At 36.9% G+C, this 13929-nt stretch overlaps 1 protein-coding gene across 1 annotated transcript; it reads right to left on the minus strand.

The window, feature by feature from the left end:
* Nucleotides 1-1316: 1316 nt before the first annotated feature.
* Nucleotides 1317-9442, minus strand: zmp:0000001088 (trypsin). Its single transcript, XM_059332435.1, has 5 exons — nucleotides 9388-9442; nucleotides 5250-5400; nucleotides 3315-3456; nucleotides 2957-3223; nucleotides 1317-1487 (listed from the first exon to the last, which is right to left on the minus strand). Exons 1-5 carry the CDS (start codon nucleotides 9440-9442, stop codon nucleotides 1317-1319), a joined length of 786 nt encoding a protein of 261 aa, XP_059188418.1.
* Nucleotides 9443-13929: the final 4487 nt, after the last annotated feature.

The raw sequence follows: 13929 nt of genomic DNA on the forward strand, positions 1-13929 counted from the left end.
ATTCAAGCTTTAAGACTTAAAAGATTAGTTTGACATTCTGGGAAATTAACTTATTTACTTCCCTGCAGCGAGTTACACAAGAGGATCGACACCACGCTCATATCTGTTCAACTGAAGCTGGTGCAGGGTTAGCTTAGCTTAGCAGCAACAGAAAGCTGATACATTACCTCATCCATAAAACCAAAACTTGTCATTTTTTACACTTGGACAACCATTTTTTTTTAATACACAATATAACACGTTACTCATTGGGCTTTAGAGATTTTGGAGATGTAAACAAAGAAATAAACAAAGCAATGTGGTCTGCTCTGGTGTTCAGACCAAATTCATTTGGAGAGAAACACTCAGAGTTCCTGTCGAGGCCCCGGGTTATCAATAATGTGTTGATCCATTATTTCCACAGACGACGTGCTGTAAGCTGACACCTGTATAATCAGAGAAGGCCAACCTTGATGCTCTCCTACTACGATCTGCTATTTTGAGCAACATGTTGATAATTCTGCTGATTGATAGTTCATCTCACAAAATGCCTGCACAGGTAGCCCACAATCCATTGCGTTTTGGTTCATTTCCTTAAATTGGGCTGGATTCTGGTCGGATTAGGTTCACAGTGCAATCGAACCGCGCTAAGGTCCGTTTGGAAATGAACCAATTGCCTTGGTGTGCAGCAGAGTACAACTGGAGCATTCACAAGCAACCAAACGAAATGTAACAATGATTTGACCACACCAGAGTTTGATTAAAACTGACTTAACTTTGGGTTATGAAAGTGCCCTTAGATGTAACTTAGGCTACATTAATGACAAACTTATTTAAATCATACCACAACATTTTCTCAAATGTCAAAAATGTCTCAAACTATGACCGTTTGACGACATTGACTACGTTTTTGTACAGCAACCATTACGTTTAGGTATTATGTCTTGATCTCCTCCTTCACCAGTACAAGCATCAGGAAACCTGAGGTGTTCCTGTGGGTCATATTAGAGGGTAGGAACAAATGAGCTTTGTGGTTGTACTCGCTGAGATCTCCCTCTGTTTTCATCCCGTGCCTTTATGCTAAGCTAACCAGTTGCTAGCAGCTCATATTTAGCATACAGGTATAACGGTATCAATTCTATGTTTGCTCAAAAATAAAGCAAATAAGCGTAATTCCACAAATGTCAAACTATTCTTTTAACACATTGACATAGAATTAAATGAGCACAATTAGTACAAATAAAATATTACATCCAAGAATATAATTTGAAAAGAGAAACTTCAAGTGTTCACTGAATGTGTTTTCTTTTTTTCTTTTCACTCCGTAATATTGGGTTTTAATTCTTCTTACACCTGCTGTAGTAGCCAAATATGGAGTTGTCTATCCACCTGCGGAACTTGGACACAGCAGTGTAGACTCCAGGAAACTGCGGATCACCACATCCTTGCCCCCAGGATACCAAACCATAGACCCGGCCCTCACATACAAGTGGACCCCCAGAGTCCCCCTGAAACAGCAACAAATAACGGGACAGCATCGATTACATGATATTCTTCCAGGCTTCAGAGTCACTTTTACTTTAGAAACTTTATGGAAAAGCCTGATAATATTCTATATTATTCTTATTGTCAACAGAGCTAATTTCTCATAAGAACACGGGAGTAGTTCATTTTGACTCATTGCACTTACACCATCCTGCTACAGTAAAACACTGATTGCACTAAATGCTTCCACATCTGAAAATAGTCCCAAACAAGTGCAGGATTTACCCCTGATGAATGACATGTATTTAAAACTACAGTGCCCAGCTGCTTAAAGAAATTACTTTTTTTTTTTTTTTAAAGGATATTACATATTTGCAGTGGTGGAAACAAAGTACATTTATCACGTACTATACATAAGTACACTTTTGAGGTACTTGTACTTTTCTTGAGTATTTCCATTTTTTGTAACTTTATACTTAGCACTTAGCTGCCAGCTTTAGTTACTAGTTACTTTTATGAGCAAGATTTAACATGAAAAAGTATGATCAACTTAAAATGATTATGCATGTATTTAGCCCTTAAAAATAGCCTTACCTGGACAACAGTAAAATGCTGCTTACATAAATGCATCATAAATAATAATACTTAATTTCAATACATTTTGAATGCAGGACTTTTACTAATTCTGCAGTGTGGTGTTAGTACTTTTACTTAAGTAAGTAATCTGAATACTTTTCCCACCACTGCATAATTGAGACCCTATGGTTGAAGATGTGTTCAGAGTATTCACCTCAGTTAATATAGCAAAACCACAGTGTCAGTGGAAAGGTGCACTCATTAAAGTGCAGCTCTGTGTTTCCCCGTCCCTTCCCCAAACAAAGAAGAGTTGAAATTTGCTCAGTTGTCCCTCCCAGCTCCCTTGCAGTCCAGATGGTGACGAAGATAACAAGGATTTATTTATCTTGTATTGTGTCTCTTTTTTTTTTTTGGATCAGAACCAACCTGTTAAAAATGAATCCTTAATGTATTAAAAGTGAGCAGAACATTTTTTTTTGCTTGTTTTTTAATCTATGTATTACATTATTGGATTTTTATTAATGATGCTTATGGCAAAGCAGCGTTTTATGTTGCAGCAGTTTGAGTTGGAAAAAACTATATAACTATATAACTTTTTAACTACGCAATGTTTGACTTGTGCGTTTTATTATTTTATCTATTTTTTTTATCCTGCTGTATCTTATTTATCTTATTTGTATTTTTATTTCCATTTCCCTGTTTTAATTGACTGTTTTACTGTTTTCAATTGTGTCTTGCTGTTTTTAATGTTTATGTAAAGCACTTTGAATTACCCTGTGTTGAATTGTGCGATACAAATAAACTTGCCTTGCCTTGCCTATATATCTACATTGCAAGTTAGGTGCAGTGAAGTAAACTGCAATGTCAGAATGGTAACATATCAGCACACTGAGTAAAACTACTGAGGTCCTCTTACCTTGCAGGCGTCCTTTCCACCAGTACTGAAACCAGCACAGATCATGTTTTCTGTGATTCTTCCGTCAAAGGACTCGCTGCTGTTGCACTTCTCTGTGGAGACGATGGGCAGGTTGACAGTGCGGAGGGTGGCAGGGATCTGGCCTCCTGTGGGGCTGGTGCGTCCCCATCCTGACACCCGACACAGTCTGCCCTCCGCTATAGAGGCGCCCTGCCGGGGTAGCAGAGCGATGGACACGTAGCTGTTCAGATAAACCGGAGCCTTCAGCTGGAGAGATGGAGGACTGTGATCAGTAAACAGACCTCCTGACATGGAGTAACACCCTTTGGAAAATAGAGCAATAATCTGCAAACTGTACCTTTATAAGCATGATGTCATTGTTGGTGGTGGTGCTGTTGTACTCAGGGTGGGGAATCAAAAGTTGGGGCAGGATTTCTTGCTCTGTGCCCTCAAAGATTGTCAGAGAGTAGTCTCCTGCTACTATCATCATATTATTTACCCTGCAGATATAAAAAAGCATATTATAGACACCCTGTTGTAATATTGTAAAATTGTAATAGCAGATAGCCGTAGTTTGATAATATGCTGGTTTTCTTCATATTTTATGATCTATTTATCTCTTATCCCTTCAATATGAGGCTGCAACACCTGATATAGAAAGACAAAGTAAAAACTGAGACTCCAGACATGAGAAAAAACGTCAAAAATCACACCGACATTTGTAACTACACTACACTTGTGTGGCTAATTTCAGATGTTCTTGTAAGGTTGGTACTTTCTTGAAAAGGGCCTAATAATGGTGGCTATTCAATGTTTATGTATTTTATTACCATTTCCCATAAACCCTATGAGCAAGTCAAGGGGTCAAAGTTGTGGAAGTTTTTAGATGACAGAGATTATAATTAGAAGCTTGAAAAAATTACTTTAGAAAAGAGCTTTGGTGAGTTTTATGAATCTGAGTGAAATCAAGACACGATCATATTTGCCCGAGCTGCTACAGTTTTTTGTGTTAGAATATGGAATATAAAGCATAGGAACATGCTTCATCTTTTTAGAAAGACTGATTAAAGAGCTACTAAACAAGAAATTGCAGTGAGCTAATGCAAAGTGACAGCTTTATTATGATGATAACAAAAAGTTATTATGGGCTATATCATATTTAAATTGAAACATAAATGCTGTTGCAAATTTGTTATATACATACAAGTCCTATTCCGAAAAAGTTGGGACATTGTCTGAAATGTAAATAATATAGAATAATTTGCTAATCCTTCGTAACATCTATTCAATTAAAAACATTATTTCAGTTGTGTTTTAGCCACATTCAAGCAAGCACAGTCGCAGAAACTAGAAGATGTTTCAAATGAAGCCTCATACATTCATTTTGGCCTGTTCTTCTGTTAGAAGCTTTGGCTCATTTTTTTAATGTCTATTCCTCATCCTTATAATGCCCCTAAACCTGCACAGGTATTCAAACTTTTTTTTATTTTTTTTTATAAAGTCATGCACTCAGAATGTAATAAATTGTGTTTTTATTGTGCTTTACTGACTGTCCCAACTTCTTTGGAATATGGGTTGTATAAAGATAATTTTAGAGTTGCTCTGTGCCTGGTAATTCCCAATTTGTATGTCACAACATTTCATGCCTCTACCACAAAGGCATACAAATATACTGTCTATATTTTTAAATACATAAACTCAAATTATAGTGGCTTACTACTGTTAATACAATAAGTGTTTTTGAGGACAGAAGCTGTTTACTGATGGGGAAGTAGGCAACACTAGCATTTGGGAACCTGACAATACTGACAATCCCGTTATCTTCCATTTTAATAAAAGGTCGATATCAGTTTTCTGTTGCTGCAACCCGAGAGTCTGTCTGAAACACCAAACATTTTGCAAATAGATTGCTTCCTTAAAGGTAAAACTGTCTGTAAGTGAGCCTTGAGGCTGCGTCCCTTCTCACAGAGCTCAATTGTTACTGCTGTGCTTGTATCATTTTCATATCAGTCTCCATAACTTGTAGAAGTGATTATCTGATATGGCTCAACATTACTGGATCTACTAATAAAATCATGTTTATGCACATTCACACCCAGAAAGGTTAAGTTGAGATCATCATATGTCAACAGGGCGTATTGGTGCATAAACCTTCTTTACAAAAAGGTAAATCAGGACACAAAGATGCACAGAATACTTCTACCTGCAGTTTGTTTTTACCACTTTATTACCCTGAGGTTCTGTAGCTTTTATACTCAGTAGATGAAAATCAAAAGAAGAAAAATGAGCTCACCCAATGTTACAGTGCGCCGCTGTGAGTGCCCAGTACTTATTTAACAAGGAGCCCCCACATAAATGCTGACGCTGTGTTGTCTGTATCGACACGATGTACTTGATTGAATGTGGAACTGGTGCATATCCTCCCACTATCCGCTCCAGTTGACCTGCGAGACACACACACACACACACACACACACACAGGGAAATAAAGATGAGCTTGGATTGGATTTAGAGAGAGAAACACACATAACAGTCCACGAGGAGCTAACACAGTTGTAATGTTATTACTGCAGGTGCAGCATCAGCAAGAACAAAACAAGTTATAAAGACAACAACAGTCGAGTTCAGATGCTTCCGGCTTAACAGATCAATGAAAAAACAATCTCATCTCTGAGGTACATTGATTCACTGTGAGGAAGACTCTGACCGTCGGTACAGTGTCTATCTGATGAACAGTTAAGGGACAAAACACATTTCTGATTTGTTACATTATGAATCATTCAGACCTCGCAGGTCATCTGGGAACAACCAAAACCAATCATAGAGAGGCAGCATTCAGTTTTATGCACCATATATCCGATCAAACTGCTGGTCAGCTCCAACTCTCAGGTCTTTTAAGGCTGAAAACTTTTCGGTTTGTTGGTGCCTTTGATTAAATCGAATAATTATTCAAGTCCATCACTTTATTTTAACATTTTAGCGAGACATTAACAACATAGGCAATAACATTTTTTATTCTGTATAGAGATACAGAATAAAAGGGGGAGATGGAGGGAAAGACATGCAGGACTCCGAGCCGGATTCAGACCCGGTCCGCTGCGAGGTCTAAGCCTTGATGGTTTGCACTGATTTACTCAAGTGCTGAACAACTTTTTACTATTTTCTTCACTTCAATTCAAAGGACAATACTGTACTTTTTACCACTCTACATTAATCCGACAGCTTTAGTAACAGGCTGTTGTTGTTTTTTTTTTTACATACAAATAAAAAGATACATTATAAAATGTGATACTGCTAAAATTCTTCTTACACATTGCATGTGCTAATAATCCAGTAATATAATTTTACAATGATGTAACACTCACAGGGACCATATGGAGAATTATAAGTATCTTTACTTTTGCTAATAATTTTTTACATATGTTAACTTAGGTGACATCTTCGGTGCAGGATCATAACTTGTAAAGGGCTGTTTTCAATCGCAGTACCTTTACTTGATATCAAAAGTAAAGGTAGAGTAAATGAATATTTCTTTCACCTATGATGCTAAACAGAGAATCTAATTCTGTTAAAGACAGGAGGGTTTAATCTAGTTTTAACCCAAACTGAGACAGCTTGAACATGTATAATGCTTAGGAATAGGAGGCATAACAAACACATAAAAGCCATTCTTAAAAAATGAATAAACAACACTATTTTAGATAGATTTTCCATTGAGTGCACAATAGAAATGCAATTTTTACACACTTTTAGGAATTTAGGAACATTTTGAGATATCTTATCAAAACAACCCAACAGCAGTTTGGTTGGTATTCCCTGCACTGCACAACAAACAAAACATGATTCAGGAATTTAAATCAAAGCAAAACATCTATTTTATGAAAATATGCTCTTCTTTTAATATTTTGTCATCCTTCAGAGTTCCCAGGGTCACGATTTCTGAATAATTTCCTGGGAGTTTGTGTTTGTCTAATAACCCATGAAGAACTTTATCTTCCACCATTTAAAATGCATGTGTGTTCAGTGTTTTATAAACTGACTCAAATCACTACTAGACTCAATATTACATTTAACTACTTTTTAGGTCAGGGATTCAGTATACACACATCAGAATGACAGTTCTGGCAGTATAGAGCAGGTACAACGGTCCTTTACACTGTTGAACAGTTAACCCTTTAACTTTAGTCCTCACAGGTCAAAAGGACCCCATGACATTAAACTGGTTTTAGGACATGGAGAAAAAAATTATTATAAATTATATACCATATTGATTTATAATTTGCATTTTTAAAAAAGTATTATTGTTATTGGTCAGTTTAAGTCAAATATACAAATTAGGCCTAATTTCAAGTGGAAAAATTGTATTGATGGGAATTCACAGAGTGGGATATCAACTTGTCAACTTTTAGTGAAACTTTTGTTTTGAAAGCACTGTAAATTTTAAGATGACAGCAAAAAATAGTCATTAAAAAAAACCCCACACACACCTGTGGTTCTCCTGGGTTAAAAAGGGCGCCATAACATTAGACTGGAAAAAAAATATTAACAACTTTTTTTTTAACCTTTTAAGGCAACTCAAGACCAATATAAATCATTTTCATATTTTTTGGTCAGTTTTAGTCAAACATACAAAATTGGGGCTTGACTGTGTGTGCATGTGTATAACTGAATATATAAAATATGAACCATCCTTTTGAGACTTGAGGGTGATTTTGAGGCACTTGGACTGATGACCTCTGTATTTCTGAGTCCTGGCTCTGAGAGTATCTACATTATAAACCCTTTTGTCCAAAAATCAAAGTGCTCATCACAGTGAGTGAGAGTCATCTTAGACACAGAAACGCCATCAGCATGAAACAACACCTTTTCATTACTGTCCTAGATATTGACCTCGAGCTATAATTAGCAGCAGTGGTGCGTGTGAAGAGCAAAGTGGTAACTCTATACAGTATACATGGCATGGAATAGGTGTGTGTGAGATAAACACACTCACGTACAGGTGCATTAGAAGGCGTTATGTAACGACCTTAAAACTGAACCTTGGAGAAGGCGTCTCCTCTTGCGTGTAATGTGAGCTGAATTCAACAGAATAAAATGTCACAATGTGGTCTTTTTTGTTGCTTCTTTCATATTCTCACAAGTCAAAATAAGTAAAAGTTTGTCCGTCTCAAGCATTGTTTGTTGTGAAATGAAGCAGCTCTGCTCAGTCCCAGATCCTCGACCTGTTTGAGATGCTTATCAGAGTCTCGTTTCACGTTTTCTATTTGACATAATTGCCAGGCACAAAAGAAGGTGTTGGCCACAATTACTTATTGTTATTTTTTGGTTGGCTTTCATCTGTTGTTCCTGAGGTTTCAAATGATTTCGATGAATGAGCAGACTTTTACTGACCTTTTTATTTCAAAAGCTTTATATCTCAGAAGATATCTTTGAAACACCAAGTGGCAATATGCATGTTACAGGAATTTTAACAACAACTGATTATGCCAACATTTTAAATGAGACTTTAAAATGTCAACGAGAAGATCAGCAAATTCTGCAATCAGGTGGCTTTAGAGTAGAAAGCTTTTCATCACTGAAGTGTCATTACAAAACTTTAGAAAGGTGAGCTGAACTAAACCTTACAATCAGGTGGTGGAATGTAACAAAGTACATTTACTCAAGCACTTGAGTACTTTACTTGAGTTTTTCCAGAAATGTAACTTTAAACTTCTACCCCACTACATTTTAGAGGCAAATATTGTGCTTTTACTCCACTACATGTACCTGACAACTTTTTTTTTTTTTTAGTTCAGGTCGACTTTTGAGATGAAAAAAATACCATCAATTTAAAATTAAAATGCAAGTTTATACATTCTTCCACATAAAAGTATATTAATTAGTTTAATTAGCCCAATTTTACAAAATTAAAACACTGCTTATAAAAATAATAATAATAATAATAATAATAATCCAATAATATATTAGGAATAAATTTAACAACTTGAGTGGGCCCATTCTGCAGTCCATTTAAAATCGAATGTTTTTATCTTTTAATTTTTTTGTACAATCAATACCAATTCTGGCCTTCTCCTGTTCCCCTAGTTGCTAGTATAATTTATGATTTAAAGCATTGAGAAACTCAACCTTGCCCTGATGAAAATGCCTCTGAGTCGCACTTTCTGGTCACAGAAAAACGTCTCAAGGGAGCATCAAGACTGCAAGTGCCACAGCTGAAAGGCAACCTTTAAAACCTGTATACAAGGTATGCTAATAACATTTCACCCACACATTCAGCCCATGTTAATACAAAACCTGTGAACACTAAACTGTCACTCTGCAGTTGTGGAGGATGATATGCATCCCAACCTTTGTGCCCAGTGGCTTAACTTCACTTTAAGTCCTTTCAGGCCTAAATCAACTATAAATTCAAGATAAAGAAGCTCACTTACAGTTTACAGCCAGGACTTCCAACAATACACAAAGCAATAACGATGACAGGTCCATACTAAAACAATGTCAAGAGCAGTCTGCAACGCAGGGTACCTGTGTGCTACCTGTGTGGGTGCTTCTTGTGCAATCTCAGGTTACTTATAGTATTTCCGTTTCCATGGTGACCTCCTTGTCCCGGTCCAATATATAATTGAAGCCTCACAGCACAGCTATTGCTTCACCTCTTCCATGACCTCAACTCAAACTGTCCTATGCTTCTTCATTATTGTTTATCAAAGCACCCAGTTTACTGAAGGCCCATATACTGTCACATAAAACATGAAGCATAGACTGTGTTTACTGTGTTACCAGCTTTATCATGTTATTGTACTGATGTTGTAGCCCTGTCAGCGATGTCCAATATTTGACATATTGCAGCTTGTAATTGAAGCTCCTAATATGGATCAAACAGGCTGCTGTTGTCCTATAAATGAAAGGAGATTCAGTAAGGGTCTCTGCAGCTCTTTATCACTGTACTGTCTCCCCTCGCTGATTTCCCCAGGACAGATTAATGGGGGTTTTGACTGATGACGAGCAGAAAAAGCTTTTGTACCCGAACCAGGTCGAGCCAGCCGCTGCTGCTCCACATCTATTCTAGGGCCGGGTGTCATTAAAAATGGAGCACGGCTCAGGCAGATCTCATCACTGCCACAATCCCTCTGCAGAGTTCCTGACCTCAGCTGGCTAATAGCCCTCTCTGTTGCCCTCCCTGCTACTGATAGCTATAGCTGTTCTCTCCCATCCCCAGAGTGCTGACCACTGCCTTTTTTCCGCATGACCCACTCCTCAGTCCAAGTGCTGTCATCATCCCACATGGCTGCCAGCTCCCCGTTCTCACATTCATCTATCTGGCCCTGGACTGAAAAGTCTGTATGTCACATATCACAATGCTCTAATCCCTAAACTCTCCTCTTTGTATAATTCTTGTCTCAATATCTATACAGGCATTTCTTGTCTGTCAGAACTGCAGTATTTAATCGTATTACATCTGTAATATAAATAAGGCTTATCCTGAGTGATTTAAAATGATCATGAGGGGTTTAAGTACTCTGTGTTGTTTTAAATCATTGACATTTGAAAAGAAAAAGAAAAATACTGGAGAAAAGTCACTTCAAAAATAATTAATTCATGACATAACAAAATGTTTCACTGGAGAGGAGATGTAGATCAAGAGATAATCTTGGTTTACGGTCTTTAGACTGGGGTTGCACTGATCCTATCATTGCCAGTATCAATGTCATCACTTTTCCAGCAGCACCAGTGACTCAGCATGACTTGCTTCCCGATGCAGTTCCTCCTTGGAAAAGGTTCTTTCATCATAAATCTATTCAGCTTTCCCAGATTTTTCCAGCTATTCCTGTTACGTATTCAAACTGAAAATAGTGGGTGTTATACTGTAATACAGTAGAAAATAATTGAAAAAAAAGGCCTTTAACCTGCATTATTAAATTTGTTTGCATGCTAAATTCAAAACTAACTTACTATCTAATGAAACAACTCCGTTGAGAAGGACGCCATTCTTGCATGCTTCCTTTTGCGCAGTGATTTGGTTGGCAAGTGTACATTAGAGGTGGGGGAAAAAATCGATACAGCATAGTATCACAATATTTTGCATGGCGATATGATTTCGATTCATGGCCGCCAAGTATCGATGTTTAGTGTTCAGACTGCCGGCGGGCGTTCAGTATTTTCACTCTTTGTTTTTTTTTCCAGAGGTTGTAGCGGGCTCACTTTTAGGAATGTACTGGAGATATTGGTAACATGAAACTAGGAGATCTAAGGAATCTATAGGAATCAATAGTGCTTCAAGATATCATGTTAAGACGTTGTCGAAATAACGCTGCAACTTTAGGCTATTTTGATGTTTCATTCAAAAAAATTAAGAGCAGTGAAGCTTAAAGTTGAGGAAAGTTTGAGAAAATGCTGCAGTTGTTGTCGTCGTCCAAACATGTTTGATATCAGTTCAGTTCAGTTTGACTGAATACTTTGTTGGTCAGTCTGTGGGTTTGACTCTCACTGTGGGGAAATAAAAAGACTGAAGTGAGATGAATAGACTGAGAATTTTCTCTTGTTTTCAATCTTTGATTGAATTTAATTTTGTGGACACAAAATGCAGTTAAACAGTCAAATCACAATATTATAAAATGCTTTAAATCGCGATAATATCATATTGTGACTCAAGTATCGGGGTAAAATCGTATCGTGGGGCCTCTGCTGATTTACACCTCTAGTGTACAACCCCAGTTCCAAAGAAGTTGGAACAAAATTCATCAAATTCATAATTCAAAGAAATACATTTATCAGTTCGAACATAAAATATGTATTGTCTTGTATAATTTTCAATTGAATATAGTACATCTAAAAGTATGAGCAAATGATCTGTTTTAGACAATGTTTTAGTCAACAGGTTGCAGTTTGGTAGAAATTGCTAATAACAAAGTCGGTGGATGATCTTGAGTAACTGGGTCATCAATTTCTGGAAAGACACACTGTTGTTGAGTTTTTCAAATCAATTTTTGTGCTTTGAGCACCACAGGCTGAATGCCATAGTTCCATTATTAAGGAGAGAAGACAAACATCTTCATGACTAATATCTCCAACACTGAAACCATCTAGACTGATAAATAACAACACAAGTAAGAAGGAAAATATGTATTTTTGATTATGGGGTGAACTTGGACTGCGGTCAACAGAAAGCAATCCACTAGGTAAACAGGAAGGCACTGTAGCATCATCAACTGGAACATAACTTCTAAAAAATAGACTTTTGGGGGGGCCAGTGATAAATTACACTGAACTGTCAATCCGTAAATGTGGGCATGACTTTGTTTTATTATTTTATGTTATGTACACTACCACTCAAAAGTTTGGGGTCACTTAGAAAATTTTTGTATTGTTTTCCGCAAAAACTCTATAGTAAAGACACCGACAAGGGTAGAAATAATAATTTTAACCTGTACAAATCACCAACTTTACCTCTAGATACTCAACCAGTCTGAGGAAGGATCATTTTATTGTTCCTCAAATCAACACAAAACAGTTTTCAGCTGTGCAAACATAATGCACAGGTGTTTTAATGATCAATCAGCCTTTCAACACTATAAACGCAGATTAACATAATGTGCCACTGGAACACAGGAGTGATGGTTGCTGACAATAGATATTCCATAAGAAAATCAGCCATTTCCAGCTTTAATAGTCATTTACCACATTAAATCAATGTCCACACTGTATGTCTGTTATTTTAATTTTTTTTAAATGTGCTTTTTAAAAAATAAATAAATAGGGACATTTCTAAGTGACCCCAAACTTTTGAGCGGTAGTGTGATATTAAAAGTTAAAAGTATGCTATTCATGCAGTCTACAATGCATTGAAAATAATCAATTATGCTATGTTATGGGATTTGAGGTGATTTTTTGGGCTAAATTTGGATTTTTCTTCCCAGTCCAAATGATTATTAAACAAAAATATTGTTAACTCCCCTTTTATTCCCTTATTGTAAATAGGTCAAATATTGGCAAGCAACATTAGCCTTGTCACCTAATTCAGTCAGCCACATAACAGTTCCAGTTAGTAACAAGGATGTAACAACTAATTCATGCAAGGCCACCCATTTTAAAGATGACTTCCGCTCCTCCCCATGAAAGGGGACCCAGATGAGGTGAGGCAGGAGGCCCCCTGATACCTCATGTGTCTGTCACCTGGAGGCACTCTGGGAGGAGGCAGACACAGAGCACACCAAAAGGATTACATATCCCATCTTTTCTGGGAAAGCCTTGAGTTCCCTCAGGAAGAATGAAAGATGTGGCCCTGGATCCATCTTAGTTACATTGCATACATAACATGCAGTATAAAATTACCGAAACTATGTTTTATATCAGGCAATTAATGATTACAGTAAGCAGGCCCAGAATTTATTCAAGCTGTGGAAAACACCCTCAGAAAAATTCAGGACAGACGGGAATCGTGAGCAGTTGACTCAAATCAAGAATCTGTTTGTCCTGAAATAAGACTAAACCAGAATTTTGATCAAATATAGCCTGATAAAACAGTGAAAACTGATTGTTGTGAAATATTATTTCAGTGTTGCAGACAAACAGGCACAGCACATAGCTATTATGTTATTATATTAAAACATTTTAAATTTTAAATTAAGCCATCGATCACTGACATGGAGCTCAGTTTTCTGGGAACAAGTGATTACCAGGTCAAAAAGAAAAACGTTTTTGACTTACATCTATTTTACTGTTCCTTCATACTGAATGTAATGTTATCATCCCCACCCTTAACTCCCTGGCCTCAAATTTCACCTATTCTTATCTAGTCAATGTTGAGCTGTAGTAGCAGCGGTAGTTATAGTAGTAGAATTACTTCTATCAGTATTAATTACCATAGTATAAGTTTTATCATGGTCGTCTTACAGCAAGAGGGTAGCTACATAAACCCACTATGACTTCAAACATTGTTTTGTGGAATATAATTTTGAAGGTTCAAGTTTGGC

Source organism: Centropristis striata, chromosome 5 (assembly GCF_030273125.1).
Source record: "Centropristis striata isolate RG_2023a ecotype Rhode Island chromosome 5, C.striata_1.0, whole genome shotgun sequence".
Taxonomy (NCBI): Eukaryota; Metazoa; Chordata; class Actinopteri; order Perciformes; family Serranidae; genus Centropristis; species Centropristis striata.